At 30.1% G+C, this 12,589-nt stretch overlaps 1 protein-coding gene across 1 annotated transcript in view; it reads right to left on the minus strand.

Moving 5' to 3' along the window:
* LOC119676233 overlaps positions 1–10,159 on the minus strand; it is a 55,501-nt gene extending 45,342 nt beyond the window's left edge. Inside the window, exon 1 of the mRNA XM_038087468.1 lies at positions 9,935–10,159. Coding sequence (XP_037943396.1) covers positions 9,935–10,159 — 225 coding nt within the window. The remainder of the gene's footprint in view (positions 1–9,934) is intronic.
* Between the last annotated feature and the right edge of the window lie 2,430 nt (positions 10,160–12,589).

The raw sequence follows: 12,589 nt of genomic DNA on the forward strand, positions 1-12,589 counted from the left end.
GGTTCTTAATTTTTGGTGCTAGTCCAAGGTTTATTTGATGGGACAAACATTGTTTCCACTAATACCTATATTTGAAGCCTGCGTCGGCTGACGCACTCTTGCTTTCTAAGATTTCGCACAGCAGTCGTCTCTTTCGTTGCAGCTCTATGGGGATGCAATTACGTTTATTGCTGTTTTGGATCTTTTGTGAAAGCCACAGTATAACTTTAAAAAGGCTAGTGCCGCTACAAATGAGCTTGTTCATATATAATTCGAGGTAGGTTATGTTATATCACATTCGTGCTCCATACATAACAACCCATGGTGGCACTGATAAAAGAAGTCTTATGCCTGCGTATCTTCAACTATCATTGTTTAGCATTAATTTTGGTATTACTGTGCCGATGCGAATGACTTTGTCCTTAAGTGATTTCATATGCTCTCTAAAATCAGGATATTGATTAATTTTAACTTCTAAATAATTAATGACATTGTTCTATTTATTCCTTTTCAGTATTCTAGGTATATGTACATACCCAGGTGTCTTGGAGTTATTTCTTTGTATCAACACCCAACACATTCGGGTGCGTACACCTAAAAATATGTTTTTTATTTTAATTGTTTCATAATGTTAGGGGTTTCTCTATGAACACACCCCCAGTGTATATTTGCATGTTTGCATGGATGTATATATATAAATTATCGGATGTTGACACTAAGGTTAAGAGTAATAAATTGTGCTATTGCAAAACCGTAATAATAAATATTTTTATTATTACGGCTATTTACATTTACATAAGTACGAATGTATGAAGCTTTTAATTAATTATATTATTGATTGTTTAAAAATAAACATCGTGCATATTTAAATTATGTAAATTAGCAGTTAAAACAATCAAAAAGATTTCAGTTCCAATCGCTTCGCCCTTAACACACTTCACTCAATGCTCACAAATTAGGTGCCTTGTTTATATTCCAAATCATTGCAATAACAATTTTTGATGGAAGTATCTGCGATGAACGTGCATCAGATTGCGTTTGAAAGCCGTTGGGCGCAATTTTAATAAATGCAAAAGTACAGATACAATTCAGAGATTTTATTAAAATTAAAAAAAATTTTATTAAAATTGAACAATATTATTATAATTTTAAATTTATTTAGTAGTAGTAGCAAACCAATTGTAGAAATGGTCTTAAAATAATTCTCTAAACAAACAAAAAAATAACAAAAAAAAAACAAATAATAAGGCCAAAAAATAAATTAAATTTCAACCAAACTATAAGTATGCCAAAAATTTGTATCTGTACATTTTGCATCTTATTTTTTTATCTGCGGAGCAGGTGTATCTAAGCTGTGCTACTGACGAACAGACTGTGAGGCATTTTTTGAATGGCGGCGCCATCAGGCAACTGGCATTATTCTTATTGTTGTAGTGTCAGTTGTTGCTGTTATTATTGTTGTTGTTGCTGTTGAATATTGTTGCTTACGTGCGCACGTGATTTGCATGTGAATTAAGTAAAAAAGATATTCAAGTTGATTTAATAAAAACAAAAAGAAAAAAAATACGAAAAGTAAGTTAACTTCAGTAAAACAGTAGCAGTAGAAGTAATGCTAACGCTAAAGTAAACTTAACTCAGCTCAGCTTGATTCGACTCGACTCGACTTGGATTGAGGCACAAATTCTCAGATGTGCACAAATGCTAAAATAATAAATTGTTTCAAAATATTAGCATAACGTTTATTTGTTAGATATCAAATCGCATATAGACGATATTTTATTATAATAATAAAAGTCGAGTGACGACATCGTGTGGAGGCGTTAAAAATTGTCAACACTGCCAATTACGATAATCTGTTAAGCACGCATAAAAATATTTCAGTATTTTCTTCTTATTTAAAAACAATTTATGCTTAGCATTCTTCTTAGCATTTTGATATATTTTGATGGATTTTAATTGAAGTTTTTAGAAAATACTCTAATTATATGCTTAACAATAATAGTTAAAAAAACAATAGCTGAGTCTTGAATTAGTAACGGTAAAGTGTCTCTAAAGGTTGTTATATACATATATATATGTATGATTATGTGAATGAACTATTTGCCTAACTATTAATTTTATTAATAAACATTGAAAGATAAAAATTCTAGAGTACACTCATTATCCTAAAAAAAGTATTATTGTAATGTATGCGTTTACGAAGGTTTACGAAATATATATAATTTATGTCCTTATAATGAAAATGCGAATATTTATCATCAAAAATTGTTTTATTGTTTTTCAAAGTATTCTCCAGCCTGATTTATACAATTTTGCATGCGCTCAAACCAATTGTCAAAGCACTTTTTCTACTCCGATTGACACAACTCCAAAACATGGTTTTTGAACGCTTCAACAGCATCTTCTGGCGACGAAAATCGTTGGCCACGCATTTTTTTCTTGATGTGCGGGAATAAAAAGAAGTCATTGGGTGTCAAGTACGGCGGATGACCCATCAATTCGACGTTTTGGCCGGTCAAAAAGGCGCTGGTTTGAGCCGATGTGTGAGAGCTCGCGTTGTCATGGTAAACAATGATTCGTCTTTTCTTGTTCGTTTTTCGAATTTCTCCGAAGACTACAAGCAAACAGACATAATTTTGAATGTCAGTAAACATTAAATAAGACTTCCTTTTTTAAAAAAGGCTTATGAGAATTTTTGAAATAAAAAATTTCCAAATTGTATCAAGTATCAATAACTATGATACTTCAGGTTGGGTGATATAAATGAAACTTACTTATTATGACATATGAAAATTCTTATAAAACATATAGCATATAAAAAACATATAATATATAAACATATGACATATAAAAAATGTAGCCAATAGACTAAATGACAACAAAATATAGACATTTGAGCTTCATGCTCTGGACAGCTTCTTAAAAATATACCAAATCGGTGATACCGAGAGAACAAACAGTCGGAGATCCGGCTTAGTTTTATAGGTTGAAGTTTTACACTTACATACCTTGGTTTTTAATTATTTTACATCTCGTTCATTAGCGCTGTTTTCTTTTTTTTGGTCTATGTAGTCTAACTAAGATAATACATTTTACTTCTATCAAAGGCATTTCGCTACCCTATATCTAGTTTCATTTACTCAGAGATGTTAAACTACGCTGGGTCAGATTATATCATTAATTAACTTATTGTTCAATTTTTATGGCTTGCCAGATTAAACCAGCTCAACCTACTTAAATTTTATTGTGCAATTCAGCTTTTAAAAGACATAGTTTTTTGTTACCCAGATTAATTAGCGCCATGTTATGCAGAAAGTCATAAGCACGCCAAAATTAAAATTGTTGTTGCTATCAATAAAATTAAAAAATTGGAATTAAGAGAAACAACAAAATGTTGATTTAAGATTTGTCACGGTGACGAGGATTAGTGTACCTCGTCACGTTAGTCAAAACAGTGTTACAAAATAGTCATACATTTTAATATTTGTGCTTTTTAGGAGCAAATTATTACAATTTTAATATATTTAGGAGAAAGAATATCAGGAAGCAATACAGCCAAGTTAACAGACAGTAAGTAGGTGAAGTAGAAAGAAAACAAGAATGTAAGAAAGTAAACACTTTCCGACTTTAAGGAAGGGAATTTTGTAAGTATTGTTAACAATTATTATGAAATAATATAATAGACTACAAAATGTAGTAGTAAAAATATAAAATGACTTATACTGATGACTCTCTGCAGAACACGCATTCTGGTTATAACCAAAAATATCCAATACTTTAGTAAATATTGGTGAATCATTTAAACTTTTATAAAACTTCGAAATCTTAGTCTATATATTATAGAATATCTACAACTATTTCTTGTTTCTTACTGGAAAATACATTACATATATTATACATATTAAAATTTCTTATTAACTCAAATATGTATACTAAACTGTAAAGCAAGACAAAAAAAAATATAAGAATTTGAAGATATTAACAAAATTAATCAATAAATGACGAATAAATGTGCTGTTGGGCTTGAAAATTGCTTAAGTAAAAGTTTGTATAAATATAATATTTTAAATGCTTCGAAATATTTGTTTTTTTTCATTTTAAATAAAATATTGTAAAATGGGGATTTTTGTGTTGTTAAGGAATTTAAAAATATATTTATATTTCCTTGTCTTTAAAGTAAATAATTTGTAATAATTTCTCCTAATTATTGAGCTCAATAAATGACTCATCACGTGACTACCGACTGTTGGGAAAATAATATTTTTAGCCAAATAATTAACAACCAAATGTAAATATGCATAAATAAGGAAAATTCCAGTTAAGTAGATTTAAGTGTAAGATTTAATCAGAATTTTATAAGTGTCCAAATAAATTGCATTGCTGTTATCTTAAAAGTTCAAGAAAGACCACGAACTGACACATATGAAATTCCAGTTAAATGTTGACAAAACTGCTACCAAAATATCTCAAAAGACACACAGTCATACAAAGAAAAAAGTACTACAAAAATCAATTTGGCATTAACATAATATTTTGGCCGAGAGCACTTCACAAACATGAGACAATATTGAAAAAAAAAACCAAAAGTCTTCAAAAGAAAGATTCTGAAATATATGAAAAACAACACCCTCAAGAACTTTCACCGCAGCACTTTAAACGCATTTTTATGAGCACAATAGAAAGTTGTGCAAATTTCAAAAAAAAAAAAATAAATAAATAAAAAAAAACAAATTAAAAAATAATTTAGAAACTGATCACAGCCAAAATTGGTTAAGAACACAACATTGGAATAACAAATTGTGACCAAAGCGACGGCCTTCTTCTGAAATGATGATAAACACGCATAATTACGACTATCAAAAGTAAACTGAAACCACAGCCCGCACTGACTTAAGCCATGCCAATAAAACGTTTCATTGACTGCTCCAAAACTCCAAAACAAGAATAAGAACGCCTGCCCGTAACGCCAATCAATTTGTTATAATTGATTTTGAACCCGCCGCAGCTATTGCCCCTGCTATTGCCGCTGTGAGTAGCTACAGTTTCGTAATTGTAGTTGAAAAGTGATTTTACGCCCGCCAAAAGCACAAACCCAAGCTGAAATGCAAAATTCTGAAACTTCATAAATTGTAGCAAAAAATGTAATTATAAACGTTTCATTAATTTTTTTCTTTTTTGTTGGTACTTGTTCAGCTTTCTGTGCCAGTGACCGTAAGTCACTGATATGCCGACGACTCGCACGGCTTCCTTTGCCTAACCTGTCACTTTGACAGATGATCATTCATTCTGCTTAAATCGCTGGCTGTCATAAATGAAATTTCGATTAACTTATTCACTGCAATTGTTTGGCAATTTGTTCCTGATTTTTTGCTTTAATTTTCAAAATTGATTGTTAGAATTATTTTAGCGGTTTTTAGACTTCTACTGTTATTGTCATTGACGAGGAGAGGCTTTGAACTCATACAGATTATTTTGAACATTTTGTTCCATCACATCAGTTAACAGCATCACTCCCTTAAGCCCATAATTACACAATTAATCAGTACATAAAATCTTAACATTCATTACAGCTTACAGTTTTTTACAATACATTCCTGTTATTTACAATTTCTGTTGTTTATAATTTCTGTTACTTACTATCTCTGTTATTTTAATAACTTTTTATAAAGCTGTCAGCTGCTTCTTCATACTGTCCGCACCTTCTTCTCTACTTCGTCTCATTTGCATAAATTTCTCTTAAATCATTTCTGGAATATTGCCTTCATTTGTTCGCTTCATTTTGCTCAAGTTTTTGTCAACAACTTTTTTGTTTTTTAATTTCGTTTAAAATTATTAACTTTTTATGCAAATTTTTAAATGACAATTTAATTTCTTTGAGTAAATTTTGTTATTGATAGGAATTGATGTTTAATTTTATTAAATTATTCCAGCGAATTGATTTAAATTCATTTGTTTATGTTTATGTTTATAACTTAATTTAAATATAAATTATTTGAATTAATAATAATAAATTATATTAAATTTTATTTCCCTTTGTAGAGCATAGAATTTATTGTTTTTATATATATACGAATGAGAAAAAAAATAAATTAATATGAATGATTTGTGACAACAAAAACAATTTAAATTTTATATAATGATTATTATATATTGTCAGATATTTTATTGCTTGATACAAGATATAGTCTTCCTAATTTTAAAACAGACAAATAATGACTCAATAACCCTCATTAAATTAGTTTAATTCATTAATAGTAAAGGGCACAATAGACCCGTCGTGACGGTTGCAGTTCCTTAACAATACTAATTCTGTAATTAAAGTAATAAGTTAATAATTTAATATAATTTTTTTATTCTTACGAATTATGAAATTCGAATGAGTTGGTAAATGTTAAGTAAGTTTGTTATTTTCATTAATTTTGAAATACTCAGAGAATGAGTTGAATTTAATATTATTTTTTTATTCTCACTAATTCTGAAATAGTCAAATAATAATTAATTAATTATAATAATTAATTCAGAAAATATCAACTGAAATGTATAAATTAAAAACAATCAATATATGTCATTGCTTAATACAGGAGATAAGGTCTACTAGTGTATCATCTCCTAACAGCCTTATATATGAAATATGTACAAATTATTTCAAATAAAGTGCAGCAACTAAGGCAGCGCTTAAGACATTTCGAAGAGGAATACAAAACACTATCACAGCTCACATATCACCAGGGAGGGCATTCCCAATAGGAGCAGCTTCTGCAGTGTAAATGTAAAGATGACATATAAAAACACACAAGCTGAAAAATGCAGTCAATAGACAAAATGACGACATAAATCTTGATGAATGCTAAATAGGTGATCTCGAGAAAGTTAACCGTTGGACAGCAGGGTAATTTCGCTGAGTTAAAATTATAGAACGTAAACAATTCAGCTCCCAAAGCATCGGATAAAAAGTTGAGGTCTTAACAGCGTAGGTAAGACTCAAAATATATCAATCGGAAAATATATAATTAACTCTGCTTTGGTAAAATTGAAGTCCAAAAATTATGAAATAGTCTTTTATGTACATTAAATATTAAATGCATTTTTATGTCTGGCGTGTACATCTCTTTAATATTTATCTGATGTATGTTAACTTATTAATTACAATTTTTTTAGGTTGGTAATTAAAAACAAGAAAAACAAAACAATTACTTCAAACAATCCTTAATTGGTTATTAATAATAGTGTTTTAATGAAGTCATTTGAATATTTAAAAGACTTAAAAGCTATTTAAATGCTGTCAGCCGTAAAGCATCCAAGCACTCAGTTTAAAAAATAGTGCTTGATGTACCACAAATTACCTTCATTTACAAATCGCATACACGCAGACCTAAACATGCTCGTAGATATTACAAAGTAAAGTATCTAAAATTAGTTACAAATGGGTGGGAAGAAACACAAGAGTGGCAGAAAATAAAAGGTAAAATCTATTTGTAGGACATGATTTTTTACAAGAAAACATTATTTTCCTTTTATCATATTTAGCACTTGCAAAAACTGTGTAATCGTCAAGTGAAAACAGAATTCCTAGAATCGCTGCCCAGCAATCAATAAACGAAGCGGGAGCAACAATAATAGCAACCAACATCGAAGATCAAAGCCCATAAGTGACGCAAAAGGACGAACAATGCGCCAAGCGTTTGGCTTGCTCTGCGTAGGTACAATAATATGGACAAAGTGATGAGATGTAAAATAAATAAATATTGATGATGTGGAAGCACAGGCAACTGAGCAGAAGCACATCAATGTTGGCATCACATCCGTAAGGTGCGGCTAAGCATCTCGATAGTTGTGTTAAACGAGTGAAGGGCGCTAGTTATTTCACTTTGCATTAACCATGTTGCTGTCGATACTGCACAAAGGCATTCGATTGCTCTATAATTTAATCAAAATGGACTTATAGCATAAATTCTACTTCATGTTGAAGGCTTTGTTTAGGTTCGCTTGACTTTGTTTGGCTTTGGTACTTTTGTCTTCACTTCGGCCGTTTTTTTCTCTTGTAATTTTCATTGTCTTCCTTTGCGGTAGTCTCGATGCAGCTGACGTTCTAGATTAGGTTTTGAAAAATGTGATGGTCAATTGCTTTTAGCCAATTTTATTTTTATAACTGGAATGCAAAATAGCACAAAAAAAGAAAAAAACTAAATAAATGTTAATAAGAAAATAAGTTAACATTTTAAAGATTGTTGAAAGCTGTTTGGTAAGGCAAAAGGGAAGGAAGAACTGGTGGATCATATACCGACATTAGCACAGGAGTAATATGGCAGCCATGTAGACTTGCTCTTTTTTACAGTGTGTGCCAATTGTTTCAGTTATTTACATAAAAGCCAATTCAAATGTGGCCTTGTGTCTAAACCATGATAAGGTCGATTTGGTTCGGTATGCGTCTGTGCGACTCGTTGCTGTACTTGAATTTGATAGAAACTTTGCTCTGTTTTGGTGAAACTGCTTTGTAAATATCATAAAATAGGCTTTTATGTTCATTAAATGTTAATTTTATTTTTATGTTTATTAGTACGTCTGGCGTTTACATCTTCAGTATATTAAGGATATTTTTTTGACCCGACGGCTTATTTGCAGGCAATTCTCTTTCATAGACACACTTTAAATTTTATGGACAGCAAAAATATTAATTTTCATTTTATTAGTCCTGCTTCCAGACATGTCGAAAATAATCACTTATTTAAATTACTGCAATTAAAATTTGTACTGTTAATAAATGTAAATAAATATGTAAATAATGATAATTATTGCAATTAAACGATTTATTTAGCAAACCCATTTAGATTGTACATACTGAAATCTTTTGACAGTTTATTTATAGATTTTATTTAGAAATAATAAAGATAAAATTAAATAAATTATACAATAAAATAAATAAATAAAAGATAAATTATACAATATTATAGGTGCCTCAGTTAAAATGAAACCAACTTTAAATTGCTGTAACATCTGAACTGGTGGCAACATTGTATCTATTTTTCCTTTTTTTTTTTTTTTGCAGTAGGTGGAAAGCATCGAAAGCCACAGTGTGAGACTTGAACGCACTAAGACCACCTCTTAGGAATGAATGGGAAAGATTTTCACAGCAATGTGCAAATTTAATTCCAGTAATCAGGGGAGTAAGATTTGAGCGATAAAGCGCCCTTCAACTCCTCTATATAAATAAATTTTTGTTTACATTAAAAGATCTGTCTATCAAGTATGATTGAAGTACTGCGTGTGAGTTTTGCGGGAGTATTTGTCGTATTTTGTGTATCAGGCCCACATGCCATACTTTGTCGAACGCTTGTGCAACATCTAAAAAGACACCAAAGCAATATTCTCGATTTTCAAAAGCGGTTCTTATCTGTCTATCAAGTATGATTGAAGTACTGCGTGTGAGTTTTGCGGTAGTAATTGTCGTATTTTGTGTATCAGGCCCACATGCCATACTTTGTCGAACGCTTATGCAACATCTAAAAAGACACCAAAGCAATATTCTCGATTTTCAAAAGCGGTTCTTATTTCGTTAGTTATTCAGTTCACTTGTTCGATAGTACCATGTTTTTGACGAAATCAAAATTGATGGCTTGGTATCAAGTCTCGTTCTTGGAGAAAAGGCATAAGTTTTGCTAGGAACACTTTCGCAAACAATTTTGACAAACAGACGCATCATATTGACAAGCTTATAGGTTTATATGATGCTGCTAGTGTTGTATCTTTTCTGGACTTTTGAAACATTATAATTAATCCTTTTTCCATTCGGTCGGGATATGTCTAAATTTTATTATGGCGTTAAAAATCTTTGATATTGCTGATACGAGGGACAGATTTTTTAATATAATTCGAGTTATAGAATAGTATTCAGGTGCTTTTTTGCAGACAAGCTTTTCTTTGATGGTAAAATTTGACTCCGATGTTTACCAAATACATTAGCTTTTTCATCTTCACTGCGAGCCCATTTACCGCTGGAGTTTCTTAAAGGAGGCACTGCTTCAACAGGTGTTTTTATAGTTTGATGAGCTTTCCAGAGTGATCCTTTGTTAGCCGTGTTTGGGGACAGCTTTTTAATATATTCGTATTGCTTGTTTTCTTTGCCTCCTGCAAAAGCGCTTTTTAGTCGATTTACGGCTTCTTTTAATTTAGATTCGGCCATTGCCAAATAGATCTATTTTGTTGCCATTGCCATCGATGCAGCTGTATATTTTCCGTTAGGAGTTTTTCGATTTTACTGTTGCTTAAATGCTGCTCTATTACCAGAGAAGGCGAATTCTTTGGTGTAGAATTTTCAGCAGCTGAGGAGAGAATTAAGTTGAATACTTGTACGGTATCATCTACCTGATATTTGTTTTAAATTTTGTAATTGGTATGAACATGAGTACTTATGTATTTCTTAAATTTCAGCGAATTGGTGTTTTGAGTTCTTCATGAACTATCAGGAAGATTGAAGAGTGATTCGATGATAATTCATAACTTGTGGGCACCGAAATAGAGTCACGACGAATTCCCTTTGTGACAGCGAAATCAATAGGATCTGGGATTTTGTTGTTGTCTGATGGCCAATATGTAGGATGCTCGGGTGATGCGACATCTAGTTTGTTTCCCTTGTTTGTTAAAAAAAAAAAAACAGGGTACTAGCTCCCACTGGAGCAGAGCACTGCGACCAGATTGATCTTTTGTGCCGACCTTTCCCTTGTTTGTTATTACGTTGAAATATTTTTAGCCTTTAGGATTGCAGAACCGAGAGCCCCAAAAAGTGTGCTTTGCATTGTACTCTCCTGCAACAATGAAATTTCCTCCCAAAATTTAGAAACTTAAGGCTTAAATGTAATCAAATCCGACTTGCAGCTTAAGACAAATAGCTAAACGTATCAAAACAACTATGCTGGATTAAAACAAGGTTTAGAAAAACAATGGAATTATTGAATATAATTTTTGCTGGTAATAAGAATTTCACAGTTAATGAATAACATGCTTACATTTTGTCGGTCTTTAGGTCGCGCCTAATTTCTTTAGTTTCATTGCCTAATTTCGGAAAAGATTGTTCCAACTAAGTTTAATTTAAATTTAGTAAATTGTGTTAAATAGTTTAATGGTTATTTAAACTAAGTTTAAACTAAAATTATATGAGTATTAAAAAGCTTATTTCTTGACATTGAAATCAAAAAAGTCATACGTATACTATAACAATAATACAATAATAGACAATAATACAATTATAGACAGTTCTACTCTCATATGAATTTATTTTCGTTTAATATGAACAATGATGTGAGAAATCACAGATGTAATTTCCTCCAAACTTCAACACTGATTAATTCTTTATAAGTGAAACTCAATTTATTAATGAATTTTAATAACATATAAAAAAAATATATATTTCAAATTAATAATTAAATTCAACCCAAATTAAAAATCGTTTATTTATGTTAAATGTTTTAATTAATATTAATAAGTTTAAAGTTATTAAAAATTTTTTCAGCAAATTAAGCTTTAAACTATTACTTAATTATAAAATAATAATTTTTTTTTAATATTTTTAATTTTTTTGTAATTGCTAAAGGCTTTTGCGTGTCAAGTTTCTTACCTACCTCAGCGTAAATATTATTGTTTAAAATTTATGAATGCTGAACACATGCCCGGGTGCCCAACCTTTCAAATAAATTAAAACAAATTATTTCACATTTCTTGCACGCTAATTGGAGTAGGTTTAGCACGCCATCCTGCCGAGGAAAAGGATTTATGATGACTGATTTTTTAATGTTTTCAATAAAAGTTAATTTTTCATTTTCTGTATTACAAAATATTATTTCTGGTTTATACCTGGTATTAAAGTTGAATACGCTTAAGGGGATTTTTAAGGGATTAACTAGAAATATCGTTGAAAATTAAAAATGATATTATATGGAGTTTAAAAAATAAGAGTAATAATAAAAAAAATTAGATTTTAATTAAGTTACTAAAATGTCATTAATTTGAAATTTAATTTAATTTAGTATAAAAAAACAAAATGTATAAAAAAATATTATTTCAATTAAGATATTAACATTAATTATTTATTTAAGATTTATTTATGTATAATCAGTTTTAATGTACTGAATAAGCACGGGGTTGATTAATTATTTTACATGAATTTTTAAATAAATAACATTTAATGAAATATTTCTTTGTCACTTTCTTACGATTACCAAATAATATGATTTTAATTCGACATAAAACCTTCGACTAGAAACAGGCGTCCTCTTTCAGGATGTACCGTTAAGGTTTTTCGTTGTTTACCTGATAAAATATCTATAATCTATATTATAATCCAAACAAGTTAGGTCTGTCTTATATGAAAAAATGTTGGAGTGTCCCGAAAAGGAAGAGATTTTGAGTTTAATTCTTTGTGGTCGTTCAGATTTACAATGTGTTAAACACAAAAAACATACGCGAAAATATGTTTTTCGACTGTTAAGATATGTATTTTTTCACACACAAACATATATATACACAAACATATATAATATCCAATACCTATCCTAAGTTTCTTTGGATTTAACTTATAGCACTAAAATCATATATTATTTAAATATTTTTAAACATA

The sequence above is a fragment of the Teleopsis dalmanni genome, chromosome 2 (genome assembly GCF_002237135.1).
Source record: "Teleopsis dalmanni isolate 2A chromosome 2, ASM223713v2, whole genome shotgun sequence".
Lineage (NCBI taxonomy): Eukaryota > Metazoa > Arthropoda > Insecta > Diptera > Diopsidae > Teleopsis > Teleopsis dalmanni.